This window comes from Myotis nattereri (genome assembly GCF_964212035.1).
Source record: "Myotis nattereri genome assembly, chromosome: 5".
NCBI classification, from domain to species: domain Eukaryota; kingdom Metazoa; phylum Chordata; class Mammalia; order Chiroptera; family Vespertilionidae; genus Myotis; species Myotis nattereri.
In genome coordinates, this window is record NC_138080.1 from 31930221 (window position 1) to 31949807 (window position 19587).

Genomic DNA, 19587 nt, shown 5'->3' on the forward strand with positions numbered 1-19587 from the left:
GACTTCTCGGCGCCCGAGGTCGTGCGCGCCCAGGCTGGGGTGGCCGGGGATCTCGAAGCGCCGGCGCGCCCTCCTCCCGCCCGCCTGCTCCGCGGCGGCGGCGGCAGCAGAGGAGGCGGAGACGGCTGGCAGGCGGCGGCCAGGCGAGAGCGGCGGCCGGACCCGGGCCATGGCGCCCGCGCAGCGCCCGCTGCTGCCTGTGCTACTTCTGCTGCTCCTGCCGCCGCCGCCGCCGCTGCCCTTAGCGCGCGCTGAGGACGCCTCCCGAGCCAACTCGGACCGCTACGCAGTCTACTGGAACCGCAGCAACCCCAGGTGAGCACGGGTGGGAACGGGGCGCTGGGGGACCCCAGATGCCCTCCCCCCGGGCCCGGCCTCCCCACCCTGAGCTTGGGTGTCCCGTCCCCCAAACTCGCTGTTTCTGGAGTGGAGGGTGCCCGGTCCCCGGAGAGCCCCCAGGGAGTCCCGGCACCCCCGGAGTTTGGGGTACTCGTGCTACTCATGCATTCCCCTTCCAGGGTGCCCCACTGCCATGCAGTCTTGGGGACTTGCGCCTGCATGTCCCAGAGCGCCGCCATCCCCAGGAGTTTGGGGATCCCCTCTGGCATCCTCAGAAGCTGTGCAGCTTCCTAAGTTCCTTTCCAGACTTGGGGGACTCCATCCCTTGAGGCTTTCCAGGGAAGGTAACCCCCTTTCAGAGTTGGTGGGGCTCCCTCGGGACCTTGGCACTGAGCTGCACCTGGAGATGGGGGATCTTGGCCCCCTGGGTCCACAGGTACATCCTGCCAGCAGGTCCCCAGTATAACTTGAGGAAGTTGGAATGTACTTTCCTACTGACCCAGGTCCACCTGCACTTTAGGGTTTCAGGTCCAAACTTTGTAGGTCAGGGGAGACTGAGGTACCTAGGGAGCTGGGGGTCAGTCCCAGGAGTCTTGACCGGTAATACCCTTGCCAATCCTAGTGTTTGATGGGAGAAACTGAGGGGCAAAGGGGATGAGCAGCTGGCTCAAGGTCAGGCAAGGGAGCAGAGCTGGGGCAGGGACCCAGGTGGGCTCTTTCCTAGCCTGCCAAGGTGCCAACGCCTGCCGAGGTGCCAACGCCTGCCGAGGTGCCAACGCCTGCCTGCCTGCCTGCACAACCTCCTCAGTGCTGGGTGCTGAGTAGAATCTGGGGGGCAGCAAAGTGAGAACATGAGAAAAGTTTGCTGGTGACTGACCACATCCTGGACATAGCAGAAGCCTCTCTCTGGGCTGGCCCTGAGTCTTGAAGGCTGGAGTAGTCTAGGGGTCCCATGGAGATAGGGCTCCAAGGTCCCATGGCTTTATTACCAGCTTCAGCACTCATGGTCGCTTTCCCATGGCGGCAGGGCTGTACATGGGGGTCTTAGGTGGCCAGCCTCCCAGCTCCCTGCCCCTCTGCCACTGATCACTTTCTCATTTCCAATTCCTGCTGTGTGCCTTTCTAAGCCTGCCGTCCCCCCACTGTTCCCTGCTGTCCTCAAGTCTTTGGGCCGAAAGTTGCATAAAGGGCAGTCTTTGAGGCAGGCTGTGGGACAAGGGTGGCCAGTGTCCGCCGTGGGGGCAGGGAGTATGCCCAGACACTCCCCTCAGTTGCCCAGCTGCAGGGTCGGACCCTGGAGCACAGGATAGAGACCCCATGCCAAGGAGGGCTGGCCAGGCCACCTTGGACCCCTTCCCCTTATCACTGGCCCCGCTGGTCACATGTGGGTTTGATTATGGTTATTCCCTGAAGCTGGCTGAGCAGGGAGCCCAGCAGGCAGTGCTTCCCGGCCCAAGTTTTTGGTTACGGCTCCAAAATCCCCGTCCCTGTCATGGCCTGTCCTTTGTTCTAGCAAATGCCAAACACATGAGGAGCTGCAAACAAACCAGGATGAACCAGGGTGAACTGGGACAGATGGGGGTCATTGGGGCAGCCCTCTGCCCATTCTGCCACAGGGCTGTGCTGCTGGCAGGATCCTGCCAGGGAAAGGAGGTGCCCAGTCCTGGCTCTGCTGCAACTTGGTCGCCACTGTTGCTGACCCAACAGACCCGCTCTGAGGAGCCGCCTAAGGGGTTGGCCTTGCTTGTCTGGTGCAGACCCTGGCCGGCATACCTTTCTCACCTCCCTCTCGTCCTCCTGCCTGGGGTGTCCCAGGTGGGAGGTGACCCCCCCTGACAGCTTGTGATGGGGGTGGGGGTTGGATGGGACCAGATCGGGACTCCATTCATTGCTGAAGTTGGGAGCTCTTCCAAAGGGGACCTTGGTGCCTGGGAACCCCTTGGGAGGTTTAGTGCCCAGGGGTGGCTGGACTGGAACCTGTGCCCAGTAATGGGGTATCTCAGAAGGAAGGGTGGTGCTGGGCCACCGGGTCTGAGGGCACCCAGGAATGCAACTTTCCCAAGGGCACCCAGTCCAGGGACCACAGCCTGGGGAGGGGCACAGGGTTGGAGAGCAGGCCTGAAGAGTGAGGTAGTCCCAGGAACAGAGGTGAGAGACAGGCCTGGTTGGAAGAGCCAAGGATGGGGTCAAATCAGAGAGATTGGTGGCTGTGGCAGGCTGAGGAGACAGAAGCGAGAAGAGGGGGTGGGGTCACTGAGCCTGAAAGAAGCACACACAAAAGGCACTGTGAGGAAGGGGACAGAGCTAGGGCTGGGCAGCTCGAGGCGGGGACAGGCAGGCAGAAGAGCAGAGCATGAGCGGCGGCTGTGCTCAGGTGGAGATAGACAGGCACTGGTGGCATTGCGGTGAGGCCAGCTGCCCTCGCATGGCTGGGCCTGGTACCTGCACTGAGGTAGTAAGTGTGTAGCTTTTTCCCAAGTTACGTTCTCCTGCTGTGCAGATATTTCCTTTGGCCTGCGGACTTCGCAGAAGAGGGAGCGTCGCACCTACCTCTACTGCTGTCGTAGGGTGGGGTCCTGTCGCCAGTCCAGCCACCCTCCCCTGGCACCCCCACCAGCTGCTGTCCATTGCTGGTGTCTCTGAGCCTGTCCCCAGCTGGGTTGCACTGGGCCAGGGTCCTGGGCCAGCTGCCCTCACCTGGCCTGGCCATTGGCCGAATGTGGGCCTACGTGCGCATTTGTGCACATGGTGGGTGCAGGGGCTGCAGGATGTGTTTGTATGTGTTGAGGTGTGTTCTTGTTCCTGACATACAGGGGGTCCTAGGGACCCCGGGAGGTGCATGTCTGTGTGGCAGGGTGATACATGTGCCTACCTATGTATGGCGGCCCTGGCTTGTTTGCACATGTGTCTATGTGATTATGCCCAGAGTACACACGTGTGGAGGGTGTATCGCACATTTGCAGGAGTGTGTCTGTGTGTGGAATGTGTGCGGTGTCTGGGGGTACATATGCCTATCTGCATGTGCATATTTGTGCATGGAGAGAATGTATGTGTTTGTGTGTGGTGTGCACATGTGTGTCTTTAGTGTGTCTGTTTGTGGAGAGCACATGTGTGTCTGCATGTACAGTCTGGCTCTGGCTGTCCCAGGGCCTCACTGATGGTGGCACAGTATGCTTCCCTGCCCACCCTTCACCTCCTCTTTGGGCCAGGTGGGTCCCTGCTGATCCCTCGGGTCCCATGCTGCCTGTGGTGTAGAGCAGCGGTCACCAACCTTTCGGACCTCACGGACCACCAGTGGTCTGCAGACCACAGGTTGGCGGCCGCTGGTGTAGAGGGTTCCATTGAGGTTGACAGCGGGTACCATGCAGGGTACCTGCCAACCCTCATACTCCCCACTTGACTGGAACACCTCAGCCAGACTGGACCCAGCCTTGCCAACCTGGGTGGGGGCTCTGGGCTTAGTCCCTACCCCTACCAGGCATCTTGGGCTTTTGCCACCCTCCCCTGACCCTCCAGATTACCCACATTTCCTCTCAAATGGCCTGGTGGGAAATGTGGGTTTGGGGAGGGTGCTCCTGTGGTGTAGGTGTGGGGCCTCTATCCCAATCCCATCCCTGCTGGCCTTGCCTGGGCCTCTGGGGGAGGTGGCTCTGAAGGGGCAATGCTGTATTTTGCCGCATGAGGCTCTTTTGTTTTGTTTGAAAGAAACACCCTCTGAGGCTTGCGGGGCTTGGAGAGCAAGGTCGATGGGTCTGGGGGCCTGGGGCCAGAAGGTGGGGGCCAGTAGGCGTGGGAGGGTCTGGACTTGGATTTATGGCTCCTAGAACCCTAGGTGTGATCTCAGGGGCAGCTTGGCTGCTCTGAACCTGTGTCTCCTCCATGAAGTCGGGGCTGGCAGGCTATGCCCCTCAGCAGATGGCAGTAGGAGTCTTTTTAAAAAAATATATTTGTATTGATTCAGAGAGGAAGGGAGAGGGAGAGAGAGATAGAAACATCAGTGATGAGAGAGAATCATTGATCAGCTGCCTTCTGCACGGCCCCTACTGGGGATTGAGCCTACAACCCAGGCATGTGCCCTTGACCGGAATCGAACCCGGGACCCTTCAGTCCGCAGTCCGACGCTCTGTCAACTGAGCCAAACCAGCTAGGGCATGTAGTAGGAGTCCTAAGGGGCACAGAGAGGAGAAACCGAGGCAGTCCCTGTGGGCAAGAGGAGGGGCCCGCAGGCCCCCAAATCCACAATGGTAGTGATGTTCCAGGAATAGGTGACATGGCCAGCCATGCCTCACCTGGGAGGGAGCCCAGGCCCCCACCAGGTGGGAGTGACTCAAAACTGCTCCATTCAGCCCTCTCGCACTGCTGTCCCCACCATGCTGCTCCCATCCTAGATTGATGTGTGAGCACAAATCAGACTGAACTTGGCGGCCAGCCAGACCCCGCTACAGGTGCACACGCCTGTCCCTGCACCCACCTGGCTATTGTAGGCACTTGGTCTCCCATGCCTCAGTCTCCCTGTCAACCCAAGGAATGTTGGCTTCAAAGGGCTTAATTCACTGCACAGGTCAAGTTGCCCCCTCGCCCAGCCCACACCCCAGCCATGCAGCCCCCTAACCCACCCACCCTGTGCCTCCATTTCACAGACCCAGATTAAGTGAGTCATCCAAGGGCAGGGGGAAGCCGGGCTCAATTGGGCATCACCCCTCTCCAAGAGGCATCCGGGTCTGGGGCTGGCCAAGGAGTGTCAGAGACACTGCGTGCATTCTGGGGAAGACAGGCCTATGCATCTGGGCCATGTCTTACTGAGACTGAGGCCCAGGGCTAGAGCTGATTCTGTGTCCCCTCCACACCTATTGTGCCCACCCTGTACTCAGTGAATCCCCTGCACCCAAAAGGCCATACATGTTGTGTCCAACCCTGCATTACTTGGGGCCCTGATTTCCCCTGAGGTCCCACCCAGCCGCCCAGCCCTGGTGGCCAGGCCTCAGATGGAGAAATGTCTTCTTGGCCCATGGGAAGCCTAGGGGTGGGCACTGAGGCCTTAGGGACCTCACTGGGAGCAGCAGGCAGGGACAAGTGGGCTCTGCCCCACTAGGGTGCCAGATGGGCACCCAGGGCCTGGGTGTGCTACCCACCTCACCAGAGCCTCAGCTTCCAGTCTGGGAAGTGCCCCCACCATTTTGGGTGAGATCCTTAATTAGTTGCTTTGCTATTAGCTCCTAATGACTTGACAGTTGCCCAATTGGAGCTAATTAGCAGCTTGCCAGGTGGTTGCAGAGAGGGAGCAGTTGGCAAGGTTGGGGTGGCCATGAAGGGCAGGACAGGGAGCCCTGGTCAGTGAGGGATCACCCAGGGCTGGGAGGGCTGCCTAGAGGAGCAGACTTTGGCAGGGTGATCTAGATGGGGGCAAAGGTGTGGCTGGTGGGGGTGGGGGCGGGGGTGGGGATGGGAGCAGGAGGTCTGAAAGCCTGGGGAACCCTCTACCTAGGAAAGATCCCAACTCAGTCACTAACTCCTTGGTGAGAATTTCTGCTCTGTCTGCTGCAGCCACAGAGTGTTTTCGTATCAAGCCAAGGCCCCAGTGGAGGAAATGAAGGCTTTGTATTGCATGCACCAGGAACTGGGCCCCAGGCTCAATTTTGGGGCTGGGCCTCTCTAACACCTAAACAGGGGTGAGGCGCCTGCCCTTGGCTTGCTACCCAACTTGGAACTGGGAATTGTGTGTGTGTGTGTGTGTGTGTGTGTGTGTGTGTGTGAATCCTTACCTGAGGATATCTTTTCCCATTGATTTTTAGAGAGCGTGGACGGGAGGGGGAGAATTAGAGAGAAGCATTGATGTGATTCAAATCGATTGGTTGCCTCCTATACTTGCCCCACCCATGCCCCAACCGGTGCCAGAGAAGGAGCCTGCAACTGAGGTATGTGCCCTTGACCGGAATCAAACCCACCATCCTTTAGTCCAAGGACCATAGCTCTATAGAGCCAAACCAGCTAGGGCTGTCACTATTTTAAATCCAGGAAAGGGAAAAATGGCCCATTTAAGGGGGCTGGGGGTGGGGCTTCTCCTGGGACTCGCCTCTTTTCCCCATGTGGGGGCCACTTTTTGCTCTCCAAGACTCTAACACCTTGAATCCTTGGCCTTTGTTTGCTCAACAAATATGTATTAAGCACCAAATATGTATAAGGCCTGTGTGGGTCACCAGGAAGGAGCGGAAAAGGAGGCCAACCCTCATTGTCCAGGAGGGCAGACAGTGGACTATGTAGAGGTAAAACTATGATGATATCGTAATGAGATACATGATAAGGTTGGGGAGGCAGGGGAAAGCATTCCAGGCAGAGAGACGAGTGTGTGCAACAGCCTGGGTTGGGAACAGGAACAGCCAAGAGGCTGGTGTGGCTGGAAGGCAGGCAGAGGGTGATAAGGGGGCGTGTGTCAGGGCCACACGGGCCTGGTGGGCCTGGGAGAGCAGTTTGATTCTGAGCAGTGGAGAGAGTTTTGAGCCATTGGATCACAGAGTCCGACTGACATTCAGAAAAGAGCCCTGGGTTTTGGGAAACAAGGAGACGGGCTGACCTGGTGGGGTACAGATGTCTGGCTTCTGAGCCAGCAAAGAAAGCAGCCTTGGTCTCTAATGCTTTTCAGAAGGTGAAGAGAGAATGATGGTAGCATCTGGTGCAGTGGGAGGGAGGGGGTCAAACGTAACGGGGGACACAGGCAGAGGTGGAGGGGGAAGAAAGGGTCACGCTGTGGCCCCACTTTCCCAAGTCCATTCTGGTCTCAAGAAAGCGCAGCAGAAAGCCAGGCTCTCTCTCAGGCTATGTGTGCATCCCTGGGCATTGTGCCAGGGACAGGAAGGGGAACTGAGGCCCAGAGGTGTTGGGGGCCAGGATGGCAGCCCTTCCAGCCTGGCACCCCCTCCTTACTCCCCTACAGGGCCCTGCATAGGTACTAGCCAGTCCCCAAGTGGGTGCTTGGCTGCCTGCCGCTGCCATCGATTGGCTGATCAATGGGGCTTTCAGTGGGGCCAGGAAGGAGTGAAAATGACTCTTCAAAAAGCCTGGAGCAGCTTCTGCATCAATCAAGCCCAAAGGGCTGAAGGACAGACAAGGCCTGGATAGCCTTGGGGCAGCCTGCGGGATGGGCAGAGTTCAAGGCTGACCCTGTCTCAGCCTGACCCTGGTCCCAACCTGGTCCCCCTTCCTGAGGCTAGCTGCCAGACACATTTATTCTACAAAAGCCTTCCCACCTCTCTGGAGGTGGAATGAATTCCCAATCCCTGGACAAACCCAATAGAATGGGGAAGAGGCTGGGGAGAATCTGCTCCTTCCTGTTCCCAGAACTGAAATTCTGGGAGCCTGGATCTTAGTGACAGACTTGAAATCACTGCTGTAGTGATGGATGGGGAAGCTGAGGCACAAGTGAGCAGGGTCTTCTGCCTGCCTCATTCCCACTTCTGGGGCGGGGGGGGGTCCTGCCCTGCCTGGTGCAACATCTCAGGGGGCCAGCCCCTACCATCTGATAATTCTGTTGCCCCCTCAGGTGCCAGCTGTGCCAATTAGTGCTACTGGCATGGGGGTCACATAGAGCTCCCTCCCACGGGCTGGGGCTGCTAGCAGGGTGAGCCCAGAGAGTGGCGGGCTGGAATCCCAGCAGCTTGCACCCTCCCTGCTGCCCACCCTTTTTCCTTGCCTATACAGGGAGGAAGAAGATGGCTGCCTGGGGGAGCCTACACTCTAAGCACGGTGCTTAGGCTTTTAATGTGCTAATAAGCTGCCGGGGTTCAGCCCCAGCGGGTCCAGGGGTCCCCAAAGGTGTGGACGGAGTCGGCGAAGAAGGAATGACAAGGAGACAGTGTTCAGTTGATCAGCAGCCTAGCCAGGATCTCCAGCCAAGTTCTGGTCTCGATCTCCAGAGAGGTTCTGCTTAGGATCTCCAGCCAGGTTCTGTGTCCATGGTCTCTTGCAAGGTTCTCCAGCCAGGTTCTCCAGGTTCTCCAGCCAGGTTCTGTAGCCATGTTCCCTCGCTAGGTTCTCCAGCCAGGTTCTGTCCAGGTTCTCCAGCCAGGTTCAGTCACCAGGTTCTAGTCAGGTTCTCTTGCCAATTTCTGTAGTCAGGTTCAGTCCAGGATCTTTTGGCATGTTCTCTCCAGCGAAGTTCTTCTGTCTCTAGAGAATGTTCTGTGTAGGTTCTGTGCCAATTTCTGTCTCTCCTCTCTGTCTCCTAAGTTCTGTCTTCTGCTGTCTTATTACATCTGTATTTATACCAGTTGATTCAATCCTATCAATCTCTATTACAAAGGTTAGGGCGTTTCTTATCTCCATTCCAGGGAGTAAAGATTATGTGGCTTAAGCATGATTGTTCATAGTTAAAGTGATTAATTACCCGCCTGGCACTTAGTTGAGGGGTTTTATTCCCTCCCTAACTTCAGGGAAAAATTCCTACCTGGGGAAACAACCTTTCTAGGAGAGGCATCCCCTCCCTGACTTCAGGGAAAAATTCCTACCTGGGGAAACAACCTTTCTCGGAGAGGTGACCTTGGTTAAAACACACAGCGCTAAGGGGAGCAAACATATTAAGAACAGTATGCTATATATGCCAGGTCCCTTGAAACAGCAAGGATGGACCGGCTCCCGGCAATAAGCCCCTCTTGGGAGGCCCCCCTGTTGTCTCCTTCTGCATTTACATGACAGGGACCCTGGGGACCATGTCTGGAAGATCTAAGAGCTTCTGGTGCTGTAACCCGAGGTGGTGATGGAAGGGGAGCTGCCCGTCTCTGGTTCAGCTGACCTCCATCCTCCCAAGACAAGGCTGGGTCAAGAGGGCCTTCAGCGGCCAGTCTAAAGGGACCTCCCTGGCAAGGCCGGGAGTCCGGGCTGGGAGGCGGAGGTGTCATGGGTCGGGGAACCGGGCGTAGTGACCAGGAGCTTGGGGGGCAGCTGCCTGACCCTGAGGCTCTGATCTGGGGTCACACGGGACGGAAGGGGTAGGGCTGGGCTTCACTCCGCCCCACCACCTGCGGGGACACTGAGGCAGAGCTTGCCCAGAGGAGGCCAGAACTCCGGGCCTGTGTCCCCACGCCACCTTGGGCCTTCCTGGCCGGCGGATCTGCAGGAGGAGAGCCAAGGAAGCTGCAACTGATGGGCAGGATGGGGGGTTATCTGGAGGAGGGGGTGTCGAAGTCAAGCCGTAATAACGTTTCTGGAGAAGGACTTCCTGGTGGGGGAGCAGCTTGTGTGGAGCCTGTTTGCCAAGAGGGGCCCAGATGTTGGGCCTGCGGGGTGGGGTTGGGGGTGGTGTGTGTGTGTGTGTGTGTGTGTATAGACGATTCCGAATCACTTGGTACTTGCTCGTTTGCATGTTGCCCTGAATGCGGTCCCTCTCCCTCAGCTCCAACCACGTTGAGGCCACGGGCTCAGGCGCCTGCCAACTGACCGGTCTGCTGGGCCAGGGACTTGCAGGGTGGGGCGTGGGTGCCAGACCGGGGACCGTGGGCTCGCACCCTCGAACCTTTCTCAGCTTCCGCCTAGCGGTCTCCTAAGATCGCCCCAGCCCCGTGCTGGTCACACCCCCGCGCAGACCACGCCCCTCGCGTTTCCATCCCTCCGCCCCCGCCCCCCGCTTTGGCAGTCCCCTCAACTCATCCCGGACCACGGTCTGCTATCCGGCCCCGCCCAAGCTCACCGCCGGCCCCCCATCCAGGTTCCACGCGGGTGCGGCGGACGACCGCGGGGGCTACACGGTGGAGGTGAGCATCAACGACTACCTGGACATCTACTGCCCGCACTACGGGGCGCCGCTGCCTCCGGCGGAGCGCATGGAGCACTACGTGCTGTACATGGTCAACGGCGAGGGCCACGCCTCCTGCGACCACCGGCAGCGCGGCTTCAAGCGCTGGGAGTGCAACCGGCCCGCAGCGCCCGGGGGGCCGCTCAAGTTCTCCGAGAAGTTCCAGCTCTTCACGCCCTTCTCGCTGGGCTTCGAGTTCCGCCCGGGCCACGAGTATTACTACATCTGTGAGTGGGCGGGCGGGGCCGGGAAACCGGAGAGGCGGGGGGGGGGGGGGTTGGGGGGGGGCGAAAGCCAGGAGGGGGCGAGGGCCTGGGGTGGGGGGCCAGGGCGTGGTTTCGGCCCCGCTCCTTGTCCCGCACTGACCTCTGTCCTGGGGTGGGGGTCAGCCTCTTGGGTGGGCTCGTTATCCTCCCAGCAAGCCCTGGAGGCCCACTGTCAGAGTCCCCATTTTGCAGATTGGGAAACTGAGGCTCAGAGTGCGGCGGGGAACATAGATACATAACCTCAGCCTCAAGATCAGCACTGGACCTCTGTTCTGGGGGAGCCGATGACCCAACCATCAGTCTGTCCCACACTGAGACCAACGCTGCCCACCCCCCAAAGCACTGAGGGGGTAAACTGAGGCATACTGAGTCTAGTGGGAGAGTGGAGCTTGGTCAAAGCCAGGGGAGAGAGCAGAGCCCTTGTTCTGCCCCGTACATCCTGCTTTGGGCAGGGATCCCCCTGGCCCTACCCCTGCCACACCATCCAACCCCTGCTGCGGGGAAGGGACCCAGCTCCTCAATATTCCGGCCCCTGTTGTGTCAAATTAAACCTCACAAGGCCCCCCTCCTCCTTTTCTGCTCTGTTTGGACTTCTTTTTAATTCAGGGGAGAAAGGGATGGAGGCAGGGGGAAGAAAGTGTTTATATTCAGTCCTGTAATATAAGAAAAATTACATTTTCTTTCTGAGATAGGAGTTTCATAAAGACGATCATTGTAATTATTTGTCCTGTCTCTGTGACAGATGTTATTTTTATTATCTGCTCTTTATCTTCATCTCCCAGAGTAAGGGGCTTCTGGGGGTTGGGGCAAAGGTGGCAGCCGAAGACAAGAGGACAGTCTGAGAGGACAGGTGGGGACAAGCCTGGCTCTCGCTCTGGGTGCCCACAGCTGTTTACATGTGTGCTCCCTGCCAGCCCCCTCCCTTCTGATTCGTGGCTGAGCTGTGGCACCATCCCTTCCCCCCTCCAGGGCCCATGTCATGTTGGCCAGGAAGCAGGGATCAATAATGGTGACTTTTTACGTGTGAGACCCCATGTATTTCCACGTGCATATGACCTCTGTAGTGGGGGCTCCAGGAGAAGTGGAATCAGCTCCCCTTCCAGGGTAACTGGCTTCTGTTGTCTCCCAGATGGAAATAATCATTTTCACAGTATCTCCTGTGTGCCAGCTGAAGCCCAGATAGGGGGTGATTTGTCAACAGTAACCCAGAGAGCAGGGATTTGCTCCCATGTTAATCATTTGGTTATACTGAGTTTTGGGTGGTCAATTGAAAACAAACATTTTTATCTATCACCTTTGAACCTTGCTCTGTACATGATGGAGCTAAACACAGACACCTCCAGTTTTGAGGCTAGAGTTTAGCAGAGAAGGTCAGGGGACATGTGCAGGAGGACTTCTGGGAAATAAGGGGGGCACTGTGTCTGGGGCTTTGATGTATGATTAGGAGTTTTATGGGTGGATCCCCACCTGGGGTCAAGGAAAGGGTACCAGCCTGGGGAAAGGGGTTACAGTGCTAGGAGGTCTTGGCCACCCAGACCCCTCTGCCCCACTAACTCACAACCCATTTCTTCTAGCTGCCACACCACCCAATGCTGTTGACCGGCCCTGCCTTCGGCTAAAGGTTTATGTGCGGCCAACCAGTAAGTACTCAGGGAGTCGGGCAGGGCCCAGGACACCCTTGTGTCCTCATTGAGAATCCACCGAGTGGCCAGTAGAGTCAGGGGATGATCACAGCACAGCCTACGAAGTCCCACAACCTCAGCAAGGGCAGGCTCGCCCTTGAGCCTCAGTTTCCCCATCTGCAAATCAGGACATTTCAGACCTTCAGGAGTGAAGGTTGAAGCCCATTGCTAAGCACCTCACTGAGGCCATCACCCCCGGGTGTGGGCGTCAGGGAAGTTTCCTGAGATGGACCAAAGGGCCTGTGTTCTGAGCTCTTGAAACACCATAGCCACACCCAGAGACAAGGGGACTCCTGCAGCTCTCACCCGAGTGCCAGGGTTGAGACATTCAATGATCAGGTCTGGATAAGCCCTAGGGAGCAGATGGAGGGGTGGCCACTTAGGGAGGGGACTGGGCTGCTGCTGACTGTTCTGTCTCCTTCTCCCCCAGACGAGACCCTGTATGAGGCCCCTGAGCCCATCTTCACCAGCAATAATTCGTGCAGCAGCCTGGGCAGCTGTCAGCTCTTCCTCAGCACTGTCCCAGTACTCTGGACCCTTCTGGGCTCCTAGTTCTGGCCCACACGATGCCGGCCCCACCTGGACGACCGAATCCAAGACCAAATAGAGACGCCTGGCTCTCCCTCAACTGGTGCTGCCCCCACCTCCAGGGGGTTTCTGCCTGCTCCAGAACCAGCCCCAATGACGGGGGACAGCCAACAGCCCCTGATGGCTGAGGGGCAGGGTGTCAGTTCAGCCCCTGGCCAGACCATCTCCTCAGGGGCACTGGAGAACCTGAGAAACTATCAGCGATGTTGGTTTTTTTTGTTTGTTTATTTTTCATGGTTGGATCAGAAAGGCTTGAATTTTTAATTTAATTTATTCCTTGCTGTCGCCAGTGACTTTGAAAGGAAACACATTAGTTTGTGGGGGTGGGGGTGGTGGTCCTTGGCCCCTTGGGGGATGGGGATGGGTAACCCCTAGTCTGGTTGCTCCATTTGTTGGGTCCTGGCTGGAGGCCACTGCAGACCCCCCAGATGCCCCAGGACAGGCCAGTATGAGGCAGAAGGGTAAGGGTGAGACCCCTAGATTCTGGCCCAGGACTCTGAACCCACCTCAGATTCTCGTCCCCTCAGCCCCACTCTCCTCATGCCTGGTGATTGTCGCCCAGAGTGGAAACCCATGCTGTTTCACCAGAGGCCCCCGGAGTTCCGGCCACTCCGAACCACAGCTCCCCACTGTGTTCCACAGCCTCTCACCATCACCCCTGAGCCCAAGAAGACCTTACATTTCTGTAAATAGAGCCAGGAAGTATATACTGTGGTTTATTTTTACTGTATTCCTGAGGACGAACTGGACAGTTCCTTTTTTTCTCACATCTTCAGGGGGATCTTTTATTTTGGTGGGAGGGTGGGTGGACTTTTTAGAGTAGAAGCCACACTTTGCAATAAGCTTGTTCGTCTGTCAGAGCCCTCTTCCTCTACTCCGTGACTAATAATGTTTATAAGAAAAAAGAAAACAGGACACTACAAGATGGGGGTGGACCTGCCAAAAAGAAACCCCCTCCCAAAGACACTTTAATGAAGCAAACAGCACATTTATACAGATTTCATATTTCTACCCACCTTTCCTGATCTGTGTTTTATATATATTATATATAAATATATATGGTGCACAGCTGCTGGGAGACCACCAGGCGTGCCAGCTGGGGGGGCCTTTTGTAAGGGTTGGCGTGGGTGGTGGTGTTGCCTCGCCTGGAGCTGGCGACAGGGCCTCCCCCCTCCCGTCACAATCAACTTTGGATTCTGTATTTTTTAATAATAAAATAAGCGTAAACCTCTAGCGTGTGCATCTATGTTAGGCCGGTGACCCTCAGAGGAGTGCTTTGAGCGAGTAATTTGGGAGTCAGGTCCTTGCTAGGGAGGGGTGTCCTGAAAGGACATCTGGGGAGGATCGTGATTGGTTCTTTTGTTCTGTGCATCTTCTAGGCTGGCCCTAGAACAAGCATTTTGTGGGGCATTATATCCTTCCTTGCCACCCATGGGCCTTGGCTTCCTCCTTTTGAGAAATGGGAACAAGCCCCCTAATCCCCCAGGGATCCCTGGGAGGATGGAGGGAGGACAGGCGGGGTCTGAGTATGCAGCAGGGGCTTATTAAGTGTCCCTTGGAGCACATGATGGGTTTCTTAGAAACCAAATTCTACCCCTGGCCATTTTGGCTCAGTGGATAGAGCATCAGCCCGAGGATTAAAGGTTCCCAGGTTTGATTCCAGTCAAGGGCTCGTACCTCGGTTGCAGGCTCCATTCCCGGTCAGGCCGCATGCGGGAGGCAACCAATTGATGTGTCTCTCTCACATTGATGTTTCTCTTCTCTCTCTGCCTCTCCCTCTCCCTTCCACTCTCTAAAAATCAACGGAAAAATATCCTCAGTTGAGGATTAACAAAAAACACACACAAAAAGAAACCAGATTCTGTGACATCTCCATTACCAAGCTCTGTTGGTGTGTGACTTAGTTTCACTAACTGCCCCAGGCCAGGGCAGGGGAGTTTGGCTTCTCTAAATCTCTTTCTGGTTTTGCAAAAGGCATGGTCAGTGGGTTGTGGAATCCCAGGGGCCTTCTCCCCAGTTTAGGCCTGGACGGAGGCACATGGCGGGGGGCTACCCAGCAGGGCTGAGAGTCTGTGGTCTTTGAGGCTGCTCATGCCCTGGTGCTGTTCCTGGGACTGCAGTGTCTTGGGTTTAGTTTGCCGAGAGGGAAGGCTCTCAGCTAATGAATTTGGCCGTGCTGAGCTCGGTGACAGGGGCTGCCTCTTAATGAGGCCAACAAACAGCACAAAGACCCCTGTGTGTTCCCTGCCTGCCCCCCGCACAGTGGCAGCGGATGGAGTGTGCGAGTACCATGAGGGGGAACCCAGGGTCCCCCACCACACAGTGAGGACCTCGAGGCTCCAACCCAGCCACAGAGTCAGAGGGACCTCGAGGGAGAGAATTAAATGCAGGAATCATGGGGCTGAATCTTAGCAGTTGATTTTGATTTTGTTATTAAAAAATATATATATATATATATGAAACCCTAATATGCAAATAGACTGAACTGCAGAACAATCAGTCGCTATGACGTGCGCTGACCACCAGGTGTTGCGTGCAGAACATGGTGAGCATTGGCTGTGGTGGGATGGTGGAGCAGGTAAGTGGGGGTGCCAGACCAAGGCGGGGTGCTGGTCGCTATCATCGGGGTGAGCCTCTGTTGGTTAATGATAGTTCTTTGCTCCTGTGTGCCGCGGTCCCGCCCCAGGCACCCCCAGCGCTGGCCCCAATCACTTGGTGCCATCAGGAGATGTGAGCAGTGGCTGCCAGCCCCAATCACCCCTGAGGGCTTCTCCACCTCCCCCTGCCTCTGAGGGGCAATCAGGGCAGCGGCCGCCGCTCTCACCTGCCGATGGTGCGGGCCCCAATCGCTCTGCTGTCAGCGGGTGCGAGTGGGGCCAGCGATGTCAGTGTGTGGGAGCGGTGGCGGTGGGAGCAGGGCTGCTGGCAAAGAGGGGACCAGGGGGCCGTGGTGGGAGGGGCCGGGCAGGGGCGCGGAGGATGGGCCAAGACCCACCCCTGTGCCCACCGCAGCCTCACAGCCCACAGTTCCTTTCAAGGTGCACGAATTCGTGCACTGGGCCCCTAGTTAGATATAATTTACATATCACACCATCCATTCATTTAAAGTACAACTTCATAACTTTTAATATATTCACAGGGTTGTGAAAAGAGTACCCCTATGTAATTCCAGAACCTTCCATCACCCCTAAAAGAAACCTGTCCCCATCAGCAGTCACTCTCAGCCACTGACAACCATGAAGCCACTTTCTGTCTCTGGATTTGCCTGTCCCGAACATGTCACGTGACTGGAATCCCACACCGTGTGGCCTTTTGTGTCTGACTTCCCTCACTGAGCGTCATGTGTTCAAGGTCCATTTACGCTGTAGTGAGTGTCAGCGCTTGGCTCCTTTTCATGGCTGAGGAGTATTCCAGTGTGCCGATGGGCCGCTTTTGTTTATCTGCTCATTTGCTGAAGGCTTTTAGGTTGCTTCCACCTTTTAGTGGTTCCAAGGATTTTTTTTTTTAAATATATTTTATTGATTTTTTACAGAGAGGAAGCGAGAGGGATAGAGAGTTAGAAACATCGATGAGAGAGAAACATCGATCAGCTGCCTCCTGCACACCCCCCACTGGGTATGTGCCTGCAACCCAGGTACATGCCCTTGACCGGAATCGAACCTGTGACCCTTCAGTTCGCAGGGCGATGCTCTATCCACTGAGCCAAACCGGTTAGGGCCCATGGATTTTTAAATTATTCGTTTTTTATTGTGTGTGTTAATCCTCACCTGAGGATCTTTTTTCCATTGATTTTTTTTTTTTTTTTTTTTTAGAGAGAGTGGGAGGGAAGGTGGGAGTGAGGGAGTAGAGAGAGAGAGAGAAGAAAGAGAGAGAGAGAGAAACATCGATGTGAGAGAGACACATCAATTGGTTGTCTCCAAAATACACCCTGAGGTTCGAACCTGCAACCCTATGGTGTGTGGGCCGACACTCTAACCACTGTACACACTGGCCAGGGCAATATTACACATTTATAAATTGCAATAAGACAACCACTTATTATTTTTGAGACAGTTTTAGCACAAAAAATTTCCTTGGAGGCTACATACAGAAATAGCTGTGGTCCTGGCTCAGGGCCTTGGCACTTGCTGTGCTCCCTGCCTGGCACATCACTGCCGCCTCTCAGCTCCTTCAGATCAGGTCAGAGGTCACCTCTTGACCTCCCTGGCCGAGTGGCCACTCACCCCACACCCCTGGCTGTCAAATCTCTGATTCTTGTTCATCTCCCCCACCGGCTGGGAGCTCCCTGAGGGTAGAGACCTGGTCTGTTGGGGCATCACTGGGACCCAGTGCCTGGCCACAGTCTCCGCTCAGACTTGTCATTTGCCACACGTGCAGACATGCATACATATACTTGTGTTGCACAACCCCAGACGCCAGACACATTTGGAGCCCAGGTTTCTCTAAAACCACTCCCGTCCCTCAGTGGCCGCTGATCATGGCCTCAGGGGCACCATCAGTGTGCAGAGTGGTACTCACTCCCAGGCTGCATTGTGCAGAGCTGGGGCCCCAGCCACACGAGGCAGTTGAAGGCCCGGGTGACCATCGGTTTGGGGCTGTCGGTATGTGGTCTCTGTGCGGAGCTCGTCCACCCTGGAGGTTCCAGAGGAAAGTTACTTCCCTCTCCCGGTGCCCCATCTTGGGCAGGAAATCCAGGAGGCGGGGCGGGGAGTCTGAGCTCGTCCTGCCCTTCTGGCTGTGCTTGTGGAGCCATGCCTCTCTCCTGGGCCCCCTCAGTTCATGGCCGTGTTAGTGGGGGGGCGGGACAGCCCCTCCATCACAGGACAGGCGCCCCACAGCCCCTTCTCCAGCTCCGTCTCTGGGCCCCCAGTGTCCTGTCTATACCCCTGGGCCCTGTGCTTGGATCCCCCCACTGTGACCAGGAAGGAAGGGGTTCACCCCTCATTCCCAGGACTGGCTTTTAGGGCTGGGAACAGGCCCCTTGACCATAGCCACAGAACTGGAGGCCCTCCTCCCCCCTCCCCCAACTCGGAGGAAAGGCCACAGTCCCAGCAGCTCCAGGCCTCCCACCTGTTCCTCCCAACATCTTCCTACTCTCTGGGAGGCTCCCACCTCCCAACTCCCGGCCTTTGCTCCAGCGGTGCCCCTGCCTGGACCCCTCACCTCCTTTCGGCTTTCCTCACATGCCCCTAAGACCCTCTTGCCTCCTCCATGGTTTTCTTCTCTGGCATTTATTCATCAGCCCTCAGGCATGCCCCATATTTTCTTTCTTTATCTCAGTTTCTTATGGTCGCCTCCTTTAGCCAGGCAGTCCCTGAGGGCAAGGATTTTGTCTGTCTTTGTCACTGCTATGTCCCCAGTTCCTAGAGCATGTCTGGTACACAGTAGTCGCTCACTAAATGCTTAAATGCATGAATGTTGTATATATTTATGTGGAAGCTGCATGATCAGAAAAGAGAATTGCATTTCCTATGTCAATGTCAGCAACCTCAGCAAGCATCTACTGAGTGCCTACTGTGTGCAGTCAGTGCTGGGCCCTCCCTCAGTCTGTGGCATCAGGGGGAGGATGGTGAGGCCTGCTCCAGTGGCCTCTGAGCACCATATTTGGGTGGCTTATGGGCCATGGGAAGAGACCACAGTGTTGGTGACCCTTGTCCAGGTTGCAGGTGGTTGGATGGCCATTAATGAACAAATAAAATGTGAGTTTTTGGCCTGGGGCCCCTGAGGAGCCATAAATCACCATGAAATGACTCACAAGCCAGAAATTAAGTGGCCCCAGCTGGGCTGGTGTGGCTGATGGGGCAGAGGCCATGGTGGGGGGGCAGGAGCCCCTCCTACACACACACACACACACACACACACACACACACACACACACACACACACCATCTCTCCTCACAGCTGCTGGACTGGCCATGCCATTATTAGAACCATACAGGTGATGATCATTAGGGCTGGGCGTGGACCACGGGCGAGGAATGCTGGGCAATCCAAGTGGTAGGATCGGCAGAGGCACAGAGAACAGACTGAAGGGCAATTCAGGTTTGTCTTCCCTCCACCTTTTCGGAGGCTGGGAGGGAGGGGAGGCCTGGAAAGCCAAGCAAAGGAGGCGGGTGTGGGGGGGTAGGGGGGGAGGGGGGGACGTGCTGCGGGGCACAAGAGGCTTTGGGGCAGGACTGGAGGCCAAGGAGGAGGAGTGGATTGCAGGTGGAGGCTGGCCGAGCCTGAGGACTGGGGCTGCCCCCAGCAGGAGTTGTCACCCAGGCGGGCACTGGACCCTCTGTGCCTCTGCACTGTGGGGAGATGATGGAGCAGAATCGGTTGGCTTTGCCTTTCCCCTGCTCTATGGTTGAGGCCAGAGAGAGGGAGAGACCCCTAAGGGCCACCTACCCTACAGCCCCTGACACCCCCACCTATTGATCCAGAAATGGGGGCTGAGATGTCCGGAGGTTATCACTGGGCCCTAATGGGGGGGCAGAGTGGTCAGGAGACCCTTTCTCCTGTGCAGGTGAGAAATCTAAGGCCCCATCCGCACACGGGTCAAGGGGTGAGTCCAGGGTGAGTCTAGGCCTCATGGGGTTAGGAGTTGAGGCTGAGCGGGGCCCCAGACAGCCCCGGGGCATGAGACCAGGCCTCCCCACAACCACTAGCAGGTCTGGGTGGAGGGAGCCAGCCTGTATGCCGCCTCTTTTAGGAAACATTCGTTTGTTCAGCCCGCCAGGCTGTGTGGGGACCCCGGGCTGCCCTCTCTTGGGAGCTCTGGCTCAACTCATGGATGGGTTTGGGGGTGTAGAAGCTGCCGCAGGTTCAAGCCCAGGACTCCCACTGCTGGCTGCATGACTACCTCTCTGGGCCTGGGGCCACAGCGTCTGACTCCTGGAGTGGAAGAAGCTTCCAGGAAAGTCATTTCCCCGCCCTCCTGCCAGCT

At 56.8% G+C, this 19587-nt stretch overlaps 1 protein-coding gene across 1 annotated transcript; it reads left to right on the forward strand.

Moving 5' to 3' along the window:
- Nucleotides 1–169: 169 nt before the first annotated feature.
- Nucleotides 170–13890, forward strand: EFNA2 (ephrin A2; the record flags this gene model as incomplete). The annotated part of the gene is made up of 4 exons (XM_081091084.1): nt 170–315; nt 10037–10350; nt 11964–12029; nt 12502–13890. 4 exons carry the CDS (start codon nt 170–172, stop codon nt 12621–12623), a joined length of 648 nt encoding a protein of 215 aa, XP_080947210.1. The 3' UTR covers nt 12624–13890.
- Nucleotides 13891–19587: the final 5697 nt, after the last annotated feature.